This window comes from Electrophorus electricus, chromosome 20 (assembly GCF_041902795.1).
Source record: "Electrophorus electricus isolate QZ-2024a chromosome 20, ASM4190279v1, whole genome shotgun sequence".
Taxonomy (NCBI): domain Eukaryota; kingdom Metazoa; phylum Chordata; class Actinopteri; order Gymnotiformes; family Gymnotidae; genus Electrophorus; species Electrophorus electricus.
In genome coordinates, this window is record NC_137516.1 from 17,932,038 (window position 1) to 17,956,755 (window position 24,718).

The window sequence follows — 24,718 nt, forward strand, 5'->3', positions numbered from 1 at the left end:
GAGAGAAAGAGAGAGACAGAGAGAGAGAGAGGGAGAGAGAAAGAGAGACAGAGAGAGAGAGAGAGAGAGAGAGAAAGAGAGACAGAGAGAGAGAGAGAGAGAGAGAGAGAGAGAGAAAGACAAAAAGACATAGAGCAAGCAAGATAACATAGAGGTCTTAAAAAAGTTTACTTTTAATAAATCCACCCCAAACGGAGCCCTTTCGGCAGTGGACAAACACCTGACACATTTTAAACACATTTTAAATTGTTTACTCTAATAATTATGATCAATTTTCTCAGAGAACTAATGTTTTTTTAATGTGATCATTTCTCTTGTGAAATGATTTTCAGCGAGGCTCTGGACCAGACCAGCCTTCCAGCTCTTTGCAGACTGGGGCAGTGTTATTGTTGTGGCCTGTCTGTTGGTGTTTCCACTTTTCTCCCACAGTAGCGTGACTCAGACCCTGGGTCAGATCAAAGCCTGTTTGTGCGGGTGGAGGGAGGCAGTTTCTGGTTGGCTTAAAGTCCATCACAATGGTGAAACCCCGCCCCTCCCCTCCGGCCCTGCATGATGTGGAGGAACGTGGTGTGTGTGTGTGGGGGGGGAGGGGGGGATGGGCCTTTATTCGTCCGCCTCAGGAAATACTCACCCATTGCCAAATTCTTGGCATCTGTACGGGAACAGACACGAGGTGTGGAGTTTGGGGAATGAACAAATAAAGTTGTAGCCAATTACTGTAGCCTCTGATCCAAACTAAAAAATACCCCAAAGCAAACAAAACAGATGCAGCCATGGCTGCTGGGATTTGGAGTCCTTTGTGGGTGCATAAGGGGTTTATGGGAAATCCTGTTTTTTTAAAGTCCTGTCAAATGTATACATGTGTAAGAGCAAGGTAAGATGCAAAAGCATGCCTAAAGTAGTCTCTTAGAAGCAAGTTAAAGAAAAATAAAAGAATACATAGAAAAATATCTTTATTTCCATCAATCTGGGCAACAGAGAAGGACTATCAGTGGCAGTAAGCATCAACCAGGGTGGTGTGAGACAATGTGAAGTTATTTTAGCGCATTCCTATTGACTTCCACATTCACGCAGAACTGGTCTTATCAACGCTCCGCAGTCTCGCCGATCAGGTCGGTATGTATTACAGAACACGGATGTGGCAGCAACGGAGCTGGAATGACCGAGTCCTTCGCCCCAGAAAGATAAACAGGGAAATTTCCTATCTTTATTTCCTGATGACTTTAGGAAGTATCAGCAGTTGGCCCTAAATATGGAAGTTTGGGAATAAGTAAAGTGCCCGGAAAGATACCAGACGTGATGCATTTGGATCTGTTAGATCGACTACAATTGTAGCCAATAAATGTTAAAGCACACACATAACTTTTGAAATTCAAGATACTAATATTTTCCCCCATGTTAGTGCATTAACGCACCCCCTAAAAAAAATGTTAAAATTCACATTTCACAATAGCCCTTACAAAACACTTCTTGAGATCAAGGACATTTGGGATTGCGACTGGTCAAATACCTTAAAAGATTAATGTTTGGTTCAGATCTGATGCTTCTAAACCAGCTCTCAGGAGCCCACAGAAATACTCGAGTGCAGAGCACTCGTCATGCCCTACTACTGATGTGTCTCACATTTCGGTATGACACAAGAGTTGAGTTTAAGGCTAATGCTCAACAAGCCTAAGTTTCTGGAGGGTTATGGGGAATGACGCTTAGCCGAACGCTCACGAGGACAGAATGGACTGATTTGAATGCAGTCAGAGGTGATCTCCGAGTGCTTCAGAAGAAGGTCAACAAGGTCACCTTCTCTGTTTCATTTTCAAAAAATACCAAACTATGTATTACTGAATTATTATTTTTTTTCTTAAGTGCAGTTTTCACAAGAGCTTAACTGGAGCACAACTGGAAAGTTCTGCAAAATGTTTCTTCTTGTGTGGGAAAATAAGAAAATAAGAAAATAACAAACTCTCTCTCTCTCTCTCTCTCTCTCTCTCTCTCTCTCTCTCTCTCTCTCTCATACACACACATACACACACACACGCACGTGCAGACACGTGCACGCACATTATTCTGTACAATTAATCCTTAATCTCACACCACCTCCTGTCCTCAGCTCAAGTTAAGCCCCACCCCTTGACCTAGGAAATGAAATGAATGGATTGTGCAAACGTCTTTCTCCCTAATTTGGGAATTTCAGAATCGCAGCAGCAGAGGTCGCGACCCTCCAACACGTACCACACCGTATAAAGAGCTAGGCCCGCTAACGTATTGATCTGTCCTGTGTTGCGGGCCGTGGCTGGCTACACCATGGTGAAGGCTGACCTCTCCGCTGTCGTGGGATTCGTGTTCATCGAGATCCACAGGTCCTCCTCCTTCTGCCTGCCATTTTTCTTCTTCTTCTTCTGCTTGCTTTCTGCCGGGCTCCTGGCGATGGTGGCCCTGTCTCCATGGCGACAGCACAAGCATCCGCAGCAGCAGTGGCAACACACGAGCAGGACGGCGGTGAAGACGAGCAGCGGCAGAGTGAGCAGCACAACCAGACACACGGTGTTGTGCACACCCTCGGCATGCTTGTCGAGGACCAGCTCCCATAGCCCTGTGAAAAACCTCATCATCTGCTCCATCATTTCTCAACGTCCAGAGCTCCTCGACACCCTCAGGAGCTCAGCCGCACATTAAAATGCCCTTTGTAGTAAACGGTCAGTTTGAGGAACAGAAAACCACAGGGCTTTGATTAGAAGCGCAGATGAGAACGTGTTCCTAGAAGATTGCTTTCAGGGGATTGCGACTTCACTTCATGCAAGCACGTGTAATCGCGGTACACGTAGATTTGGTAGAAGTTTCAACCCCGAGGAAACACCGGAGCTGCTGGATGGAGAACAAGGAGCTCCTCAGAGCTCACGGGCTCTGCTTTGGTCCAAAAGTGCTTCGGCTGTCAAGAAGGCTCGACCCGGCGTACTGTAGAAGCCTAGGACCTGCACGTGGTGCTTGTGTTCTCGTGCTGCGGGTCCCGCATCACTGTCCTGAAGGTTCCCACTCTATTTTTGTCCCTTCTGCTTTGATTCTCACAGAAGTGATAGAATGGGGACATTCCTGCAGAGAGAGATAGACAGACAGACAGAGAGAGAGAGAACATAGAGAGAGAGAGAAAGAAAGAAGGACAGAGAGCGAGAGTGGGAGAGAGAAAGAGGGGGGGGATGAGAGCGCACACGATGAGGTGAGGCACCCACAGTCCTCCTGCATCTGTTAAGAGTTTTGTTCAGTTTATCATCAGGAGTCCTGACTCTGCACTCCTGAGGATGGAGAGCACTCCCAAAATATGGCACGCACGCAGAAAGAAACAAGTCTGAAGTGAAAGCAAAGCATGACATGTCATGGGTGTTTCCTAGAGGGAAGAGATCGTAAGAGGTCATATTTTCCTATAAAGTCAGATTTTGTTTAACTGACGTGCTCCAGTATGTGTGTAGTAGTACGTTTTTCGCTCGTTCAAGATGCCGAGGAGTAATTCTTACAACATGCTTAATCAGTGTGAATCGAGCAAACCCACATCCTGTCTTCACAACAGGAAGTCACACTGTTTCAGAGTATGTCTTGAAGCTTTAGGCATGTAGCAGGATATACAACCACTTTTAAACAAATCAAGTTAACCATAACGTTGACTTTTACAATTTTATTAGTTTTATAATCTATTTTTCCGTTTGATACTGTAGATAAAGATAATTCACAACGAGTATGTGTTTATGTTTAGAATGTAGGGAGTGTTATATTTCAACCATAAAATCGGTATTATTAAATACATTACTAATTAATGAACAATAAATGATTAAATCTCAATTTGCCCAGCGTTTAAAGTTTCAAAACTCAAATGTTTCATGTGTAATGGAACTCGACTTGGGTAACAGAGACATGTTTCCACTTGTCAGCCATACAGAACCTTATTTTCATGTAGAAAATCCACAAGCCTCCAACTGCTCTACTGTGATATTTATCCGAACACCATGAGGTTTCTGTGTCAGAGCATTCCTTTTTGTCACAATGCTCATCTGAGCTTCTCCAAGAGGGTAAACAGGAAAACTGCCTGAATGGAACACAAAGTCATGGGGGCTTAGGAATTCACTTTCAACATCAGCCACGTACGTGCTGTGCTCCTGAAATAATTTCAAGCATGTCAGTTTGTGTTTGTAGAATTCCTCTGTCCTGTGCCTCTCAGCCAGCACGCCGATGAGATTAAAGGTGATCCTACGAAAAAAAACAAAAAACCCACCCCCCTGTTCCGGTTCATCTCACTTTCTTAGGCACTGAATGAATCAAATTGATCTGATCTGTCCATCTCATCTAATACATCTCACCGATAACGGCTGAGGCTGATAGGCTGGCGGTGTTTCAGGAGAGCCACATGAGAGAGAACATTACCCAGAACTCTTATAGTCCCTCTCAGTGCCTGACAGAGAACCACGCCAAGTGTTGCAGGATCAGTCCTTGCCACCCTTTAAAATCATCAGCCAGTATTAAACCTGTTAAGGTAATGTTTACGAAATGGAAAAGGGCCAGTAAGTAGTTTTAAAACTATACCTAGGCTTCCATCTCCAGAGGCCTGTTATCATGTGTATCTCGCGATAATGAATAAAATTAATTTGTGATTATTTGCTTGTGTTAATCGTCTTCTTCACTGTTTATTCGCTATCAAGCATTGTTTATTTTTTATGTCACACTGTTTAGTTTAAGACTTTTGCCTTTTCATGGAATGGCACCATCTCCTCAGAAAGAGGAGAACTCCAGCACAACTCCGGTAGCGATAACTGCAAACATCACACGTGGTATGATGTACGCATCTCTACATATCTTCTGATATTTTTTCTTTGCCAGTCATCTCCCAGTTTCTACAAACGTTGGAAAGCCCTGGCAGGTTTCTGACCACATTCACAGATAAGTCCCCACGTAAAGCGTAACATCAGTAACATCACTGCAGTCCCATAGAACATTAAAAGACAGCTGCACAGTGCGAACCACTGCTGTTCCATATCAGCCATGTAACAATTCCCAGGATGCTTTGCCCTTACCCGCTCCATACACAGACCATCTAGAAGTCTCTAGTCTCGCCACGTATGCCTCTGAGCTCCGTGAACGGCCACTCGATGCTGCAACAGTCTCCTTTCCTCTCCAGCTGACCACCACCTGTTGTACGTTCTCCACCCGACCTCCACGCAGGCCACGTCTCGCGCAGGACAGACGGAGCCACGCTGCGCGCTCTTCTCTGGCTAGGCCGGGGCGTGAGGGAAAGAACTCGCGGTCTGCTCACTCTGCCCTGTTCACTTGCATTCTTCTGGGCACACGACACGCTCGACTTCCCTATGACGCAACAGACGAGGAGGGGGCGAAGAGGGGACTGGGAGGTGACAAAACCCCAAAAAAATGTAACAAGGAAATGAAGCAGAAAAGATGCTGAGTTGCTGTGTGTGGCCTGTCAAACCGATTCCTACAGCCTCAAAATAATTAGCTGAAAATACTTTCAATAAGCCTGTTGAACTACACTAACCATTGCGAACCCTGCAGGGAGCTACAGTAATGTGTGCCTCTCAAAACTATGCCCAATATCGGGCCATAATGAATAAAATATCTATTACCAAAGGTTGTGGTTGTGACAGGTTATCAGTTTTGACTTCTCTATGAGCTGAGTGATTGTTTAATCCTACTGGCAGCGACATTCGACTCTCCTGTTTCCCACTACACAGAATAATTTTTCAATTACCTATTTCTAGACTGACTTTGAAAAAGACATTTCTCATTTCCTTTTATTACTTCATGTTGCAATAAGCCTCTATGTTCGGCCGAAGAGCAACGTCCGCCTTCAGGGTGTTCCCGTCGCACACGTCTTGTGGATCTTGCCTGTTAGCAGGTGTACGTTTTTCAGTTTGTACCACTCTGGGGCATAAAAATGAACTGGAAATAACCTAGTTCAGGATGCACAGATGTAGAACCAAAAGCGTTTGGTGGTGTGTCACCAGGATGTGGCTCTCTGACAACACACCATGTGAAGCTAGAAGCCACAGCCTAACAAACAAGCCACACTTTCATTACTGTGAGACACCTCAGTCTCTATCTCATAAATTTCCACCAACACGCAGTCTTGAGCAAGTGAAACCTTTATTACGATACTGGGACGAATTCAACTTTTTGGATCTAGGTGTGTGGGACCAGACATCCAGACCACACCGACCCTTCTCCGCTTGCACAAATCTCACCCTTGTCCCCACAAAGCTGTAGCGTAAACACCAGATACCTTTGCTGTGGTAAAACGGGGCAAACCGGGCCCAAGGCGCTGCTCACCACGCCAGCCCCTTCGGTGTGGCGCTGATGGGATCCGGCAGGAAGCTGTTTCAAAGGCATCGCGCACATCCCCGTACGTGAGCGCCTCGCTCTTAATGAAGAATCACACGCTCCGACGGAGCCTTAGGATAAACCAAAAATAGCACAGACCTTAGCTAGGCAGCGGCCAACACCAAGCAGGCCATGACTCAGGCTGAGGAAATGTTTCAGCCCTGCGCTATGAAAACATAAGGGAACGGGGCAAACACTGGGCGCGACCCTAAATGGGCCTCTCTGAGCGCGGTACTGGGGCCGAGGAGAGACCGAAAAACCTACATACATCTCATAGGCGTCTTTCTGTCTTTCTTTGCTTCTCCCTCCCTCCTCTGTTCTATGTTTAAAATATGAGGCATGTTTAAGTTAAAAAAAAATCTGCATACTGCTAGCAGGCTTCCTGTTTCTCTGTTTAGATTCTTAGCTCATTGGTTTGGAACCTTACATCCATGCGAGACTGCGAGGCCATGAGAAAAGATGCATTCTAACAAGCTACCAAACATGCACGCCATTCCTTACCTGTGGCAGTCTGCAAATACAAAACCATTCTAGAACATCAAGCCTTTTCACTTTATAATAATATAATAATAATAATCTGTGGGACACGTTTTAATACTATACTGATAATAATCTGTGGGACTTGTGTTAATATTATACTGATAATACTAACAATACTAATTAATACTAACAATCGAATCACTGAAAGATTCTAGAGGTCTCATATTTCTCATTTGTGAAATCTCCATGAAACATGGACACGTTAAACATGTTTACCGTAGTTTGGCACACACATAAATCACGTTAAAGTCGACGTTTGGTGTGTGTATGTGTGTGTGTTTGAGGAGGGACAGGCCTGTTCTAAGATGCTAATGTTTTAATCTCGTTTCCCTGATTGGTTTACAGATTTGCATGTCAAATCCTACGCGTCTTACATATCGAGATGGCATGCGTGGCCCTTCCCATATTGTGAGAGAACGAGACAGAGAGGAGAAAAAGAGAAGGCACTCCATAAAAGGATGGAGGGCTGTTCACATTTATGACTTATTATGGAGTGCCCAGTTGTTGGGGGAGATGCCGTGTGTGTCTACCGGGTGCCGCAAGCTGAGACATGTCCAGTGTGGGATGGTTTCTAGAAAACTGTTGCCTGAGAAAACTGATTTCAGCGTGACTGGAGAGCTCTGAATAGCTCCATTTCTACAAAGAACCCGCATGCTTCCAGTCACTGGATAATGGTTGCCCCCCCCCCCCCCCCCCAGGTGTGCAACGTTCCCGCCCCACACACACACCGTGCTCAAAGATGCGTGACCGTTCCAGGGAGCAGTTTTCAATGTTGCTGAATTTCCATTCTACCTTAAAGCAATTAACAGCATCATTTTCCCATCTCTTACTTAAGCACCCCGAAATGACTGACAAGGGGCAGCGCCATCATTTCGGCGTGAAGTAAAAGTCATTCTTTTTCTTCACACCTTCCTGGGCCTGATTTTTATCCACCTTTAAGGGGTTATTCTTTTCATTTTTGTTATACTGGGCCCTGCTTTCCAGCCAAGGAAGGCTGCCGTGCCAGACGTTCACTGGCGTGTAGTAAATATGTTCCTTTAAATGGGCAGCGCTGTCAGTGAGCTAAATGGAGTGAGGAAACAAAGCACCCAAAGTTTAACGCCTTTGTGTCACCGCGTGTTATATCAGAATTCCAGAAACGCCTTTCCAAAGTTATATCCTAATAACAAACCACGGTTGGAGAGGCAGTGTTGTAAATGTGGCAACAGTTCTCTGATACATTTAGTAGTTGAACTGCCCACATATAAGTGAGCAAAAAATGGAACTGACCTACAGGCAATTACTCAATGTAAGAATCACCAACTTTCCATTAAGTAAGCTTGCAGTGGTCACCTTGAAAGTTGAAGTGATGCACTAGAGCAATCCTACCTTCCGAAGTAGACAGACTGCAGTCACCACCGTCCAATGTCCTTCTGGTATCTCACACGTTACTCTCCTGCTGCCTTTCTCTGCTGGTCTGGTCTCTGTGCTGCCTGATAGAGGGTTTCCCTGCAGGCAGCTGTCCTGTCTCAGCCTGCAGAGTCAGGAGTGATTAGCTCTCTGCGCTCAGCCACTTGCGAAGACTTCGGGAGAGGGGGTGGCCTTCTCTGCCATCTCGCGCCTTACTCACTCAGTGCGGAGCTCACCAGAGCAGCGTTCAGAGTGACGGCGTCTCCCGTCGGGGGGCACGTCTGGCCTCCTGGAGGAATTCGGAGCAAGGGGTCTGTGGAAGCCAGGTGGCAGCGTGCCCTCTTTAAGCGCTTTGTGTAAATACTCGGGGCAGAGCTGTAATCTCCGGCTCTATCAGGGTCAAATAGCCTGGGCAGCCTCTTCAGGAGTCCTGCCTGCTGGCCATGAAACGTTTTTGGCCTATATTTCTTTCTTTTGCCTTAGCAAATGTGAATGAAAGGACTGCATACAACCATAACAGTGTATTTTTGCTCTTCATGCTTTAACCTTCAAACAAGTCTTTAAAGTTGCACCCACCCCACAGACCTGTAAAGATGAAAGAAGAGAGACTACTTTGGCCCAACTAGCCGTAACTAATTTTCTGCAGGCGAACTGGGTTCTGCCAGATGCCAGATATTAATAACAAAGTTAAAAGCCTTTGAGGGAGGAGTCTCCTTTCAAAAGCTGAACTACATCTGTCATGGTGGTCACGTGGCCTTTGTATCAGTATGTACACATATGGTGTAAAGTCTGGAGTTATTCTGATCTGTTGTGTTGTTAGGGTTGGTGTTATTGTGTTCTGGTGTGTTGGTTGTGTTGGTGTTATTGTGTTCTGTGTGTTGTTAGTGTTGGTGTTATTGTGTTCTGGTGTGTTAGTGTTGGTGTTATTGTGTTCTGTGTGTTGTAAGGGTTGGTGTTATTGTGTTCTGGTGTGTTAGTGTTGGTGTTATTGTGTTCTGGTGTATTAGTGTTGGTGTTATTGTGTTCTGGTGTATTAGTGTTGGTGTTATTGTGTTCTGCTGTGTTAGTGTTGGTGTTATTGTGTTCTGTGTGCTGTTAGTGTTGGTGTTATTGTGTTCTGGTGTATTAGTGTTGGTGTTATTGTGTTCTGCTGTGTTAGTGTTGGTGTTATTGTGTTCTGGTGTGTTAGTGTTGGTGTTATTGTGTTCTGCTGTGTTAGTGTTGGTGTTATTGTGTTCTGTGTGCTGTTAGTGTTGGTGTTATTGTGTTCTGGTGTGTTAGTGTTGGTGTTATTGTGTTCTGGTGTGTTAGTGTTGGTGTTATTGTGTTCTGGTGTATTAGTGTTGGTGTTATTGTGTTCTGTGTGCTGTTAGTGTTGGTGTTGTTGTGTTCTGGTGTGTTAGTGTTGGTGTTATTGTGTTCTGGTGTGTTAGTGTTGGTGTTATTGTGTTCTGGTGTATTAGTGTTGGTGTTATTGTGTTCTGTGTGCTGTTAGTGTTGGTGTTGTTGTGTTCTGGTGTGTTAGTGTTGGTGTTATTGTGTTCTGGTGTATTAGTGTTGGTGTTATTGTGTTCTGTGTGCTGTTAGTGTTGGTGTTATTGTGTTCTGCTGTGTTAGTGTTGGTGTTATTGTGTTCTGGTGTGTTAGTGTTGGTGTTATTGTGTTCTGTGTGTTAGTGTTGGTGTTATTGTGTTCTGTGTGTTGTAAGGGTTATTGCGATATTGTTCAGAGCTGCTGAGAGCTGCTTCAGGCTGGCACTCTTTCCAGGGCTGTCTCACACACACACACACACACACACACACACACACACACACACACACACACACACACACACCTCTCTCTGCCACTCATGTCCTACCTCTACTTGCCTTTTACGTTGTTATTACACACACCGTGTGCCGGCGTGGATGCCCAGGGCTGACTCAATTCGATTTGCCAGGTTTCAGCGGGAGCTGCGGTCGCCGATCCACCTGCTCCTTTAACCCCGCTCCCTGCGCCGACCACCTGGGCCGCCAGGTCTGCGGGTCGGAAAGACAAAGCCACCTGGGAGTAGCAAACTCCTGGCAAAATCTAAACGAATCCCGCGTTAAAAAAAAAAAAAGCTTGAAAGGGTCTCTGTTTCAACTGCATGAAAGAAGAAAGAAGGATAAAAGAATATAAAAATATTTGTGTTTAAGATTTTATTTTGAAATTTCTTTGAGGTTCAGTGATCTTGTAAAGATTTAAATATCACACAGCTCTCTCTGTTCTGCTGCAAGATATGCATATGAAAAATGACCAAAAATAAAACAGAAAACCACAATTGTATTTAGAATATTTTATTAATGAGTAGAAAATGTATTAAAAAAGGAACTATACAGCAAATTTTAAGTCAAACTAGAGCTAATTTGATCTGTCACATTAATATCCAACATTATCTGACAGAATGAATTCAGTTTATTATCAAGATACATGTTCCCAAGATCCACCTTTTCCCTACATGTTGTGTGTCGCCATGGCAATGCAATATCCTCTCAGCAAACACTTGGACTCATGGAGGGAAAGGGGACACACTCCAGCCTGTGCAGAGTGTTGCACAGACCTGTTCCGTCAGACATCTCTCAGGTTAGTAACACAACAGGAGAATCCGCTAGGGAGCACCAAACACGGAAGTGTCTATTAAAATGCAATGACACTAGGAATAAAGACAGAGTCAATTTCTAATTCTGCGTGGGACTCGGAATCCCAAGTGCTCTGGGTGACTCCCATCTTAGTGTGTTGCTGTCGTATGTCTATGGCCATTAGCCAATAGATGGGAGGCGTTTGAAAATGCTGTGGAGCCTGAACAGCGTTTGGCCTATGGTTGGTAATGGAATAATGGAAGAGAAATCTACTTCTCACTCTCTCTCTCTCTCTCTCTCTCTCTCTCTCTCTCTCGCTCTCTCTCTGCGCCAAAACCCCCAGTTCGGCTGCTTCCTTCTCTTCAAAATAAATTTCAAACCCTCTTAAAGAAAGTCTGGAAAGCAGAGTAGAGGAGCTTGGAAAACAGAAACCCTGTTCTCACTCAAACTTACTTTCTCCTTCTCCAACCACAGATGGAGAAAACGATGCAACTTCCTCTAAAGGGCTGTGTGTCAGCGTTATTAGGAGGGCGGGCCAGATGGGCCAGCTGTTCTCTGATTGGTTGTCTACATAATCACTTATTTTGCTTGTAATGTGCTTTCCTCTTTCTGATTGTGAATTTCCACGCTGCGTTTATTGTGCTGTCGTCGAACGCACATTTCTGCGCTCATCCGCTCTACCCAGGGTGGAGCGTTTTATTGGGTCGGCAGGCTGCCATGTCCGAGGTGGTTAAGACATCACACTACAGCCAATTAGAGGACAGCCATTAAGAGTGGAGCACGTCACTGTGACAGCAGTCAGCGACAGCAGAGGAAACAGGAGACACATGAGCCGAATCTGACAGTCCTGCCTAATTTACATCAGGACAGTTGCTGTTAAAAGAGTGCATGATGTCACATTTTGGCCCTGTGTCTATGCTAGAGAGCATGGAAAATATTTAACAATTATTTTAGCAAAAGGAACAGCTTGGGGAGTGAAGTTCACTCCGAATTTAGGACTACACTGATTTTCAACAAATGTTCCGAGTCTGTCACAGCCATTAGGGAAGATACACAGGGTTAAACATCATTAATCATTAATCACGGTTACGGAAATCGATAACGCTAAAGACATTAAAGGTGCGCTAAGTAAAACTCTTCATTACTTTAAGAAAGGTCGCCATTAATGTAGGTAGGGAATGTCATGTGATGAAATATTTATATATTTTTTACACTCATCCCTTACTGGTGGCTGCATCCGATTCTATTGTGTCATGGCCAATAGCAGCTGGCTGAGGCCTATGTGTCCAACATTTGGCACGTTTGCACAAGTGGGATTACATATGAAGCACATGCAGTTTCACTGCTAAGTGAACTCGTGTGGAGTTTCACACAGTCTCTATTTCAGATTTCAACACCACTGGTGTGTTTGTTTCTTGGTGGGAAAACAGGAAGATTACATAGAGTGTTGAAGTGGCACAAGAAGCCCACTGATGGATGTTTTGATCCAAAATTCAGCATGACAAATCAAATAAATACATAAATAATTACATGTAGAGCATAGATTTGAGCAGAGCTCATTATGTGGGTTTAGGGTTTGTTGAAGGTATATTTATATTTGCCTGTAACAGACCCTCCAATTCTTAATTTGGTTGAAAATCAAACATTTTGACTTTTTTAAATCCTTCAGAATGCTCACATTCAAATATCAAACATGCAATTGTTTTCTGAGAGGCTTATAAAGTAAACAAAATGTATGTATTACTATTTGAATTTGAACTTTTGATTAACGCTGGGGTTGGGACACACCTGAGCGATTTAGAAAGGATTTTACAGAAATATTACTATGTGAAAGTGGAAACTGGGGACATGTAAGTTGCATGTCTCCTCATTTCTTTGCCCCAAGAAACATATTTGAAAACATTCCATTATGCACACATGTTTCATTCTGACTTATAAATGGGTACCATATATGACATATTCCATTGCAACAATACACTGCAGTGCACAGTTGTACATTTTTGGGGACAAATGGGGACAAAATGTATTTTTATTTTTATGAGGGATTAATCTTATATTTGCCTAGTAGTTTTGCCTAATAGACTAATTCCAAATGTGGGGTCTTTTAGCCTGGTGAAAGTTAAGGGGTGACCAGAAATATACATGTGAACCTTAAATATTACATTGTTCATGTAAGAGTTACATTTTTTTAGTTTAACCACTAATACGACACTGTTTCTGTTATAAACACAAGCCTATAGATGGTTTGGGAAAAAACAACAACAATTTTTTAAGAGTTAAAAGGTTATGTTTTATACAAAACGTATGGTGGTGATGTTAGTGTAATTACTGTATACTCAAAAAACCTGAATACACTAAAATGTTATTCATTTTAGAAGATGTACATTTAAGAGAAATGCCTCATCATGAGTAAATTTTGATCAATTCGGTATGCGACTGACACCCAAGCAGCTACTGGATGACCTTAGTGTGTAAATATTTGAGATATCCGTCAGTCTGAAGCCACTGCGCAGCGAGACAGCTCGGAACATGTCTCACAGCCCTGACAAATTATTAACAAAGAGGCGGCAGTGGGGTACAGACTGCCCCCGTGAGGTTTCCAGGGTCAGAATCAAGAGTGTTTGACCCATTAGCGAGTAGCATGACAGGAACCATTCTACATACCGCATACTAACCACAAATCATGAAGCTCAAGGGAGGATCAGGAAAACACTAGTTTCAAATACAGCACAGTAATCTGTCGGAAAACGAGAAACGGAATTTACAGTAACGGGAGAGTAATATTGACAATGTTTTAAACATTCTTCACAAATGTGCACATACACATGGGCACGCATTCAAAGAGGGTGTTTGCCAGATTGTCTGGGGTTCCTAATGGGTTGCAATAATGGCACCACATTGTCCAAAGCACAGAGCTGCAAGATTTGAATTAATGTTGAAATCCAAAATAAAGATCAGCGTGTCCGTCGGCTGCAGGTGTTTCCCCTTCATAAATCTTTGGTTTTCAAAAATACCATCAATGTATCAAAAGATGAGTTTGTTATATGTATTTCCACCTGTGGTGCATTTGGACTCAATAAGAAAATGGGTTGCCTTAACTGTATTAATTAGATGTGTGTGTAATGAAAAAGAACGATCTTTTAATTAGGAAGTAAAAGGTAAATTATTGTATTTACATCGCAGACGGCAGAGTAAACTGAAAGAAGTTGAGCAAAAATAATTTTCTGATTGAAAATGAAATAGGCTACAAGTTTTGCACTTAAATCATTCAACTTGAGTCATTTTTTACAATCATTCAACTTGAGTCATTTTACAGTGTTTTTCATTGTTTAGAAAAATAAATGTTTTTTGTTGTGTTGCGCATTCCTGTTCTTTTAAAATCTTCTTTCTCAGAGGGGTGAAATAAGACTCTCTAAGACGTGAGGTCTCTTACGTGACCCTTAAAGGTATGATCGGTTCTGCACGCCTCTTGCTGTAAGCACGCTGCACTTTTTTTTTTTCTTTTACATCTTCCTGTACTGGACCACAAGAGTTACACAGAAGGGAAACATCTTACAATTCAAAGGGTTCATGGTCTGCACTCGACGCTCCTTAAGGAGGGCTGCCGTGGCGCTGGAGGGTTGGAATGAGCCGCGCGGCACGGCGTTCCTCTTCCCCACTGCAGCCGCTCCGAGCGTGGGAGGGCCGATTAACGGAGAACGTGCCTCCTTCGCTTGCTGACGACGCTGCGATAATTAAAGGGCCTCGTCTTCATCTCCACGAACGGGATGGAGAACTCATGACCTTTCCATTTATGCCAGTTGATACCCTAAATAAAAATGCAATCGATGTGAAAAAAACTAAAGTTAGAACTCACCATTAAGCAATGTTATATACAGATAGTAAAACCACTAAATACAGTACAAGGTATTGGCTACTGCAGTATCCATATTGCAGAAGGGCCCTGTATGCAAATATACAACATTGTTATCATTTTGTTTATCATCGTCTTGTATCTTGAACTCAAATATTACTGGTGAATGTTCTGGGTTTTTTCTTTGTATGCATTAAAAATAAACATATTTTTAGTCAGAATATTTTCAGAAAATCTAGAACCACTAAGTGACATCATGTGTTAACCAATGTGTCTGAATGACTGTACTCGCGGTCTCCCTTAATGGTGTACAGTTTTCAAAAGAAAAACAGAAGAACCCAAAAAAAGAAGCCAAGCATAAGATCACAGTTAAAGCGGAACAAAAGACATGGCGTGTTGCAATGATGAACACTCCGGCCTGTATAGTGAGGATGTGAAACGTTCACCCTGTAAGCGCACAGCTTGTGTGCGGTTATCTCTGAGACATCATAGCTGCAACATCAGAGGTATGACTCACCCACAGAGGTTGAAACACAGAGACACTTGCCACCCAGTATTATGAGGAATGAAGGAACAAGGCTTCTGTGCCACACTGTGCATGTAAATATGCTTGTGTGTGCATTATAGCATACTTCTTTATTTTACTGTCTTTAGGAAGGAGGTGCAACATTTCCCTAAAGTAACTTCCTTCTGAATAACTTATCATCTGGCTGAATGATCAGTTTCCAACACATAAACACTAAAGATAGTACAGAGCACTGATGCACACTTCCGCATGCAGTATGCAGTAAATGTGGTAAAACCTCCTGTGGGTTTGGCTAATGTACGGTAATTTCCTGACTGGATGCTAGGCATTGTACGCTTCGTGGTTTGTGTAACCTAATATCTGATATCAGAGTTTTTTTCACACTCTTTTCTCACTATTCCCATAAATGTACTATTTAGGTTGAAAGCTATCTGATGAGAAGAAGCATGTTCCTGAAATGACAATGCAAATGCATGTGATTCATGAAATGTAGTGAATAAAGTGACTAAGTAATTGACTAACTAATACAGGGGAGTGTGAGTAATAAAAACACCTCCGGAAGTTATGATGGAAGCCCATTTTTCACCCCTGTGAGTTCTTCCGTAATCATTTGTTTAAGTCTAAAACCAGGGTTGGGGGGTGCGTGGGGGTCGTGGTAGGCAGGCTGCAACTCCGAAGCTCACCTGGCTGTGTCTGGACTCGCCATATTTCCCATTGAGGTTAGCTCTGTGGCAGTTCTTATACCACCAAGCTCCTTTGTAGGAGAGGGCGCAGTTAGTCACGGCGATGTCGTTGTCCCTGTCTTTGGTGGAGAAGGGCCGACCCTGGTGGTAACTCAGAGAGTCGCCTGGTGCAGTGAGAGAGAACCACGAGGACATTGCACAGGTGCCTTACTGGACTTCTCCTTTGCAGAGCGTACTGACAGAAGAACACCTCCAAACCATCTGACCAGCTCAGTCCTAAATCAGCATCCACTCACCTGCGGTACCATTGTACTCTCCTATCCTCAGTTTGTAGAAGCTTTTAGCGTCTCCGATGGAGAATCTGTCATAGGTCGCGTAGACGGACTCCTGGCCATCTCTCATGTCGATGCGGAGCTCGTAGCGGCCCTGGGCTGTGATCTTCTGAATGTTGTCCAAACCTGCACAGACAGACAGGATCACACAGTGTGATGGACCATCCCAGGACCTTCTTGCATGCTGTTTTGGAAAGTAGCCCTGGGGGACCTCCACTACCGCTGTTCATTCTCATTTACTGGCGCAGCCTTCAGCGCAACTGCCCCAAGCTGTGAACTGGGATATCACAGAAACACGAGTTGTCTGGGGATCTCCTGCGGGACTGGGTTCAGAAACAATGCAGCATTTGCAGCAAGTAGCGTATCCCTGCTTTCTGGCCAGAAGCATTAAGGAAAAGGTTCACTCTCCTCATATATAGCACACACACAGATAAGAGTTTGTAGTTTACCGTCAGTGGACTGTGTTGGACCAGGCAGTTCCTCTCTCTCTCTCTCTCTCTCTCTCTCTCTCTCTCTCTCTCTATGGAGTTCACCCGCCAGGATGATAAGGAAGAGGGGCATAAAACATTCTGCCTGCGCACCAAAGATAAGCCAATTTCCCAAATGCGAAGTGAAATGTCTCATGGTGGCCATTAGACAAGAGGCGATTAGACAGGAGATGATTCTAGCAGAAGAGCAGTCTCCATCAAGCTCTGGACTGCACCTCAGAAACACCAACACAGTCTCCATCAAGCTCTGGACTGAACATCAGAAACACCAACACAGTCTCCATCAACTCACACACCACACCTTCAGGTTAACTAGGGCAGGCTTTTTTGAGGGGGGGGCATATCACTTCAGTGGAGAATAGCTGCACAAACAACCAATCAAACAGCATCACATATTGTGTCATGCTATACAAAAACTGCCAGTCAACTTGGAATTTACTTGATTAAATATGTGCAGATGAATCATTCAGGGTTCGTATCACTTTGTTCTCATTACACACCACCTGCTGCGTTACTGTGCATCGTTTTATTATTGCCATGCTCCTGTGCCTTCACAGTACTCAAGGAGAAAATTAAAACGTGCAATCATAACCTCCTACTGCAAACGACACTTTCCCTTGTACCGCACCAGCAGGTTTGAACCGTGCATCTGAAAAGCAGAATGCATGATAGTCATACTAACACCGGGCATTTCAAGCCAAACCTGGAAATAGCGTCTTGGAGGACGGATTATAAGCTGTTAATACACAGACATCTGCACTTTCCATCTTTGACTGCAGCAAGATGCCTTGGTCCTGACTCATGTGGGCCTTCTCAATCTGAGAATGACCCCTAGTCCGTTTTGACAACCACGTGAGACGTCATAATGGTGTCTCACTGCCTCGAGGACATGAAAAACACCCCCTATCCATTCTGTGCCGCTAAGTAATGGGCTAAAGCTGTAGGAACTACAAAACTACAATTCTCATCTACGGCAGCATTGTCTCCTGGCATCTTTCTCGTGGCTGTTAAGTCCCGGTCAACGGCTGGATAGGGACCGCCCGGGATGACGGAGAGGTGAACACAGGGGTCTGTCATTGCCTCCCGGCGCCGTCCGATGCCGCTGACACCTTAATGGAACCCTGCCAGGCAGTTTTTGCGTGTGGTGATGAACGGCCCAAATATCGCAGCCAAAACAGTGGGAGGAAGTTCATGGACTGTAATACAGACAAAAGCTTTACGGCATGCTTGTCACCTTCAGTGAGACTACAGAGCCCTGAATTGGGCTGTGTGAGAAACAAAGGGACAATCTGACGCTAGAATCTGCTTTTAGTAGTTACATTTAGAAGGGGAAGAAGTGGCTTTAACAATGACAGTCTGCATGAAAGACTCGTGAATCTCACCTAAGACAGAGATATGGTGAATGCAGCAATGATAAGAAGAAGAAAAACAGCATTTCTATGTGACAGAACAGAAGAAACCCGTACATGACAGTATATAACCTGTACATGACAGTATATAACCTGTACATGACAGTATATAACCTGCACATGACAGTATATAACCTGTACATGACAGTATATAACCTGTACATAACAGTGATTAATCTGTATATAATAGCTGGGAACAGTCATGAGCAATCCTTTAAATGTTTTTTTCAGACTAAAAATACCTATGCATTTATCCAAATGTTTACAGGGGGATTAGTCATATTGTTTTCTATTTATCTTTCAGCAAGACAATGCAGTAAAATGTGAGGTTTGCAAAAAAATCCCAATTCCCCCCTGAATTTTAATGAATATAATTATCGTTTTATAATGAGATTTGCAAAGAATATTCATGCAGCCGAAAAAAAGGGCCAAGGGCTCAATTGTTCTCTGTCAAATTGGATTTTTGATGATGACAATTACTGATTTAAATTGAATCTGAAAGTCATCATTACATACTATGAAGTTACTGTGGTATGAAGGTGCACACACCAACACAATAAGCAGGTGTGTGCACATAGACAGATAAGCAGAGAAAATGAGAAACCCCAGACATTTTCTGAAAAAATAGACAAGCAGGATAAAGAAGAATGGAAACTGAACTCTGAAACTTCTCAGTCTCATTCCTGGAAAGTTTGTGATCTGAATTTGCTTTCATATGCACATTCAAAATGTCTGGCCCGAAAAAGGCTTGTTACGTTCTAGAAGCCTGTAGCAGGATCCTGGGTGATGTGACAGAGGGCCTGAAGTGTACGAAGCTTCTGCCTGCTGAAAATATGACAGCGAATGAGAGGAAAAGGGGATGTGAGGATGAGAGGAATCGACACCGTGTCCTGAGAAATCTATGAAATTCCCTCTTTCCCGGTGCTAACACATTTTCTCAATGCACATATCCATATGGAAAAGTGCTTGGCACATGGCCACCACACCTTTGGCCACGCTGCCCTCACATCGGAGAATCCGAGCTTCTCTCACCTAGCCAGAATTCATCCTCCAAATTCCCGAAGCCAGTCCTGTAGTCGCTCCACTTCCTGGAGAAATCCGTCAGGCCGTTCTGCCGACGCTGGAACACCTAAAGTGGAGGCGGGCGGTCAGTCCGATATTACACACCCAGGCACTATGGAATTCCCCTATAGCCTGCCAGCTCACAGTGGTGGAACAGAACAGGAGTGATCCTTGCTGAAATCCATTAAATGTGGTAATGAATTCTGCACAGACTGGATACTTTTCAAGAGATGACTTACCCACCATGATGTCTAAAATGTCTAACAAGCTCTAATCTTAACCTTAACCCTAACCTTGCTTTTAATTCTAATAATGTTTCAATTTGTTTCACAGCTCTAAAAAGGACACAGTGTCTGCACTGCAAAGGGGGTCTTGGGGGGATACATTTATACAGCCTGCCATTTGAAAATACCACAATCACAGAATTAACATTAAAATCCCAGAAGGCTCCTGCTGTGCCACTGCTGCACGGCATTGTGCGTACTTCGTCTGCGAAAAGCAGAGTGTGAAGTGCTCGGTGTGGGGTGGGAGGGTGCAGACTCACGATCCATCCACCGCCGTCCGTGAGCATGTCGCAGTACACCTGCATGCCCTGGCTGGGGTCACGATTGATGTAGATGGTGTAGACGCTACTCAGAAGCTCGCCGTTGAGCAGGTGCTGCGCGCAGTTCTGCGGCATGGAGAATAGCCGCTGCCCTGGAACACAAGAGCCATGAGGGCCAGGAGTGAACTACAGCACAATCATGCTGAATGAACTACAGCACAGACACGCTGAGTGAACTACAGCACAGTCACGCTGAGTGAACTACAACAAAATCACGCTGAGTGAAGTACAGCACAGTCATGCTGAGTGAACTACAACAAAATCACGCTGAGTAAAGTATAGCACAATCACACTGAGTGAACTACAGCACAGTCACGCTGAGTGAACTACAGCACAGTCACGCTGAGTGAACTACAGCACAGTCACATTGAGTGGACTACAGCACAGTCACACTGAGTGAACTACAGCACAGTCACACTGAGTGAACTACAGCACAGTCACACTGAGTGAACTACAGCACAGTCACATTGAGTGAACTACAGCACAGTCACGCTGAGTGAACTACAGCACAGTCATGCTGAGTGAACTACAGCACAGTCACTATGAGTGGAGTACAGCACAGTCACATTGTGTGGAGTACAGCACAGTCACATTGAGTGAACTACAGCACAGTCACATTGAGTGGAGTACAGCACAGTCACATTGAGTGAACTACAGCACAGTCACATTGAGTGGAGTACAGCACAGTCACATTGAGTGAACTACAGCACAGTCACATTGAGTGGAGTACAGCACAGTCACATTGAGTGAACTACAGCACAGTCACATTGAGTGAACTACAGCACAGTCACGCTGAGTGAACTACAGCACAGTCATGCTGAGTGAACTACAGCACAGTCACTATGAGTGGAGTACAGCACAGTCACATTGTGTGGAGTACAGCACAGTCACATTGAGTGAACTACAGCACAGTCACATTGAGTGGAGTACAGCACAGTCACATTGAGTGAACTACAGCACAGTCACATTGAGTGGAGTACAGCACAGTCACATTGAGTGAACTACAGCACAGTCACATTGAGTGGAGTACAGCACAGTCACATTGAGTGAACTACAGCACAGTCACATTGAGTGAACTACAGCACAGTCACATTGAGTGAACTACAGCACAGTCACGCTGAGTGAACTACAGCACAGTCATGCTGAGTGAACTACAGCACAGTCACTATGAGTGGAGTACAGCACAGTCACATTGTGTGGAGTACAGCACAGTCACATTGAGTGAACTACAGCACAGTCACATTGAGTGAACTACAGCACAGTCACATTGAGTGGAGTACAGCACAGTCACATTGAGTGAACTACAGCACAGTCACATTGAGTGGAGTACAGCACAGTCACATTGAGTGAACTACAGCACAGTCACAGTGGTTTGACTACAACACGAGATAATGAGAGATGAGGAAAACAAAGCAAACTGTCATGAGTCAGAATGAAGACTCTGGGCAACAAGAGAGAATCAAGGACCCAAAATATCCAAACTAAAGGCAGATAATTCCTTCCCTGCAGTTTGAGCACTGCAGGAATAAAATGTTTTGCATGCCCTGAAGTCGGTACCCCAGGACACAGAAACATAAACACTGAAGAAGTCAGTGCATTTTATCACGTCTTCCCTCAGAAGCCGTACGCTTCATCCGGTCCATAATGCTTTGCCAAAAGGGCAAACATGGCGTACTGGTAGTGAAGGAGGTGGAGACGATGGCACTGGTCTCCAGTCCTCTGGCGGCCTGCAGTCGCACAGTGTACACGGTTGTCTCAGCGAGGCCCTCCAGACGGATCCAGGTGTCTTCAGCATCCAGGATGAGCTCCTGGAAACAGAGCAAACTCAGAGCCAAACACTCCACAGCAAGGCGACATGCACTGGCCTTGCATGCTCACTTGAGTTCTAACTCACCTAAGCAGGAGGGTGGGGGCGGGGCGAGGCAAGAGGTTATGAGGCAAAGGGGCTGATCGCTGTAGCTGCAGGGTAGGATATATTGCCCGTGCACAATGGAGGGGCATTTGCTCAGGCTGCGCTTGGCAAACACTCGCACGCTCACGGTGAGCATTAGCTTCGTGTGGTATTGTGTAGTAGTGTGCAGAATTGTGTGGTGGTGTGTGATAGTGTGCAGTAGCATGTGGTAGTGTGTGGTGGTGCGTGGTAGTGTGTGGTGGTGTGTGGTGGTATGTGGTAATGTGTGATGGTGTGTGGTGGTGTGCAGTAGTGTACGGTGGTGTGTGGTAGGGCGTAGTTGTGTACGGTAGTGTGTGGTGCTGTGTGGTAGGGTGTGGTAGTGTGCAGTAGTGTATGGTTGTGTGTGGTTGTGTGGTAGTGTGCAGTGGTGTGTGGTTGTGCACGGTAGTGTGTGGTTGTGTGCAGTAGTGTGTGGTAATGTGTGGTGGTGTGTGGTAGTGTGTGGTGGTATGTGGTAATGTGTGATGGTGTGTGGTGATGTGCAGTAGTGTACGATGGTGTGTGGTAGGGCGTAGTTGTGTACGGTAGTGTGTGGTGCTGTGTGGTTGTGTGTGGTAGTGTGCGGTAGTGTGTGGCAGGGTGTGGTTGTGTGTGGTAGTGTGTGGTGGTGTGTGGCAGGGTGTGGTTGTGTGTGGTAGTGTGCAGTAGTGTATGGTGGTGTGTGGTAGTGTGTAGTGGTGTGTGGTTGTGCACGGTAGTGTGTGGTAGTGTGTGGTAGTGTGTGGTGGTGTGCAGTAGTATGTGGTAGTGTGTGGTAGCGTTTGGTTGTGTGTGGTAGTGTGTGGTTGTGTGCGATAGTGTGTGGTGGTGTGCGGTGGTGTGTGGTGGTGTGTTTTTGTGCAGTTCTGTGTTGTCACCCCGTGTGTGAGTGGCAGCTGTGAAGGACTTCTCGGGGGAGGAAGGAGTTTATCGGACGCAACGCTGCCAGGAAAAAGGGGCTTCTATTTTAGTCACTGACAGCTCCGTTGGCCTCTTTTGTTTGTGACAAACTCACTTTTATCACGCCAATCTGCAGCCGTGCAAACTGCCATTTTCTCCCATCAATTTTTATTTTCCATTTCATTCTTTTTTTGCGGGGGTGGGCATTGGCAGCGTTATAAAAATCAAAACAACAATGGAAACAATTCTTCATCGGGTTCTCAAGGAGTCAAAGACCGTGTCATATATCACCTGACCTTGTGAATGAAATATTTACCTTCTTTAGGGAAAAAAAACAAAGACTCAGAATAAAAGCAATCAGACGATATTGAATCTGGAAAGCGATTTAGGAGAACGTATGTCCTGCCCAAGTACCACGACCGCCTGTTATACAGCTCTGTCACTCTGTACATCATCTCACCAAATCCTGCTGAACGGTAAATCTACACAAACCACCTGCTCTGTCACAAATAGCTCCATTGTGTTGGGGTGCATGTGTATTTCATAGCTGTACAATCCCAGAATGTGACTTATCTGTTGGCAAGCTTTAACGCGTACATCACTGCCCAGGTTATGACGATCCGCTGACCAGACGTCATTTGGACGGGGGGGCTCATTCCCTCCATGGCAGAGACAGACAGCCACAGAAAGGTGTTTCCCATGTCATCTGGAGACTGTGGCTTCAGTCCCCGATGGTGCCATAGCCATTTGTGGCCAGGAGTTTGAAACAGAAATGCTGGCTGTGTTTTCAGTGAAGGAGGGGTGGGCAGATCTCGCCTGTCAATCACAGGCCTCTGTGAGCTCGCATCTTTCAGAAGGGCGCTGGGTGCTGTTACGCTACCCGCAACGTGATGGCTTGCGGAGGTGCCGGTACGAGCTGCACGCTCGGCTGTTATGTGATGGGGAAAAATATTTCACGGTTGGAAACTGGCTACAACTAAAACAGAGAGAAGAAACAGAGGGAAAAGTCCAATACAGAGAGCGCGTGTTCAGAACTGTGGAGGATGGCTAACATATCTGCACCGGGCAACAACTGGGCTGTAGTCTCTGCCTCTACACCTACGTGGAGTTCCTCTGTGTTTCACACCAGGGTTTGAAGTGGGAGGTGAGTGTGGATGAGAACAGACCAAAAGTGTTATTGCTTGAAAAATATTTTATCATGACATTTACAACTTCTCAGCTACTGAGCAGAAGGTGGAGCCAGAAATAGAATCAGCCCCTACCGTGCCCCCACCCCACCCACCGAGACGTCAGAATGCCGGAGAGGGCAGCGTTGTGCGTGTGAGGGTGCTTTAAATGTTCCTCGCACACGCTCGCTTTCACTGTACTTCACTGACACCGTCTGGCCAGTTCACAGCACTAGCAACGGCGCAGGTCAACCACAGATCCGCTCACACTGTGGGGAGGTAGAGAGCACAGGTGTGTGTGAGACAGCACGAATGCGAGACAGACAAAGGGATGGAGCCGCTCAGAGAGAGTGTGTGAGAGGAGAGAGAGAGAACTAGAATAATTAAAATAATTTGGATGCCAAAGAGGGATTTCTAATCTCATCTTCTAAAGTCTTTACAGACAGATTAAGTAAAAGGCGGCCCAAAGAGATTCCAGGACTCTAGGTACACACAATATGATAATAATTAGCGCATACTGATATGTGCCAAAAATATAATGAGAAATTGTTTCTGGAGAGTCATCAGTGGGCCTCGCGCTACTGGAACAGTCTTGTTAATTTCTATGATTAAACAACATCAGAAACCGTGTAATTAACATTATTAATGCTTTCGGCCGCTCTGTTTGGACTGTCACTGTAGCAGTGACTGAAAGAGAAGTGAGACCCACAGGGGTGTGACCCCACCACAGCACACACAGAAAGAGAAGTGAGACCCACAGGGGTGTGACCCCACCACCGCACACACACAGAAAGGACGAGGTCTGCATATGTACTGTATGAGCACAAACAGAACTGGAAAGGAAGTATTTATCCTTAGTATCAA

The 24,718-nt window shown here is 44.9% G+C and overlaps 2 protein-coding genes across 6 annotated transcripts in view; both read right to left on the reverse strand.

Annotated features, from left to right (window-relative positions):
* Window positions 1-936: 936 nt before the first annotated feature.
* Window positions 937-8,486, reverse strand: kiaa0040 (KIAA0040 ortholog). Of its 3 annotated transcripts, XM_081703439.1 has the most exons (3): window positions 8,278-8,486; window positions 6,272-6,440; window positions 937-3,084 (listed from the first exon to the last, which is right to left on the reverse strand). In XM_081703439.1, the coding sequence occupies exon 3, from the start codon at window positions 2,616-2,618 to the stop codon at window positions 2,292-2,294; it is 327 nt and encodes a 108-aa protein (XP_081559565.1). In that variant the 5' UTR covers window positions 2,619-3,084; window positions 6,272-6,440; window positions 8,278-8,486; the 3' UTR covers window positions 937-2,291. The 3 variants fall into 3 exon arrangements, with proteins under 3 accessions (XP_081559565.1, XP_026867150.3, XP_035392430.2); XM_027011349.3 differs by lacking the exon at window positions 6,272-6,440; XM_035536537.2 differs by lacking the exons at window positions 6,272-6,440; window positions 8,278-8,486 and adding an exon at window positions 5,052-5,330.
* A 2,114-nt stretch (window positions 8,487-10,600) lies between these two features.
* Window positions 10,601-24,718, reverse strand: part of tnr (tenascin R (restrictin, janusin)) — a 111,618-nt gene continuing 97,500 nt past the window's right edge. For all 3 annotated transcript variants that reach the window (XM_035536376.2, XM_027011367.3, XM_081703288.1), the window contains 6 exons: window positions 21,531-21,663; window positions 19,796-19,947; window positions 19,222-19,318; window positions 16,257-16,418; window positions 15,961-16,124; window positions 10,601-14,706 (listed from right to left, as the gene is read on the reverse strand). In XM_035536376.2, the coding sequence (XP_035392269.2) occupies window positions 14,587-14,706; window positions 15,961-16,124; window positions 16,257-16,418; window positions 19,222-19,318; window positions 19,796-19,947; window positions 21,531-21,663 (828 nt within the window). In that variant the 3' untranslated portion in view covers window positions 10,601-14,586. The remainder of the gene's footprint in view (window positions 14,707-15,960; window positions 16,125-16,256; window positions 16,419-19,221; window positions 19,319-19,795; window positions 19,948-21,530; window positions 21,664-24,718) is intronic.

Excerpts from the sequence above, each read along its gene's own strand:
- kiaa0040 (XM_027011349.3), bottom strand. The coding sequence starts at position 2,618 with ATGATGGAGCAGATGATGAGGTTTTTCACAGGGCTATGGGAGCTGGTC.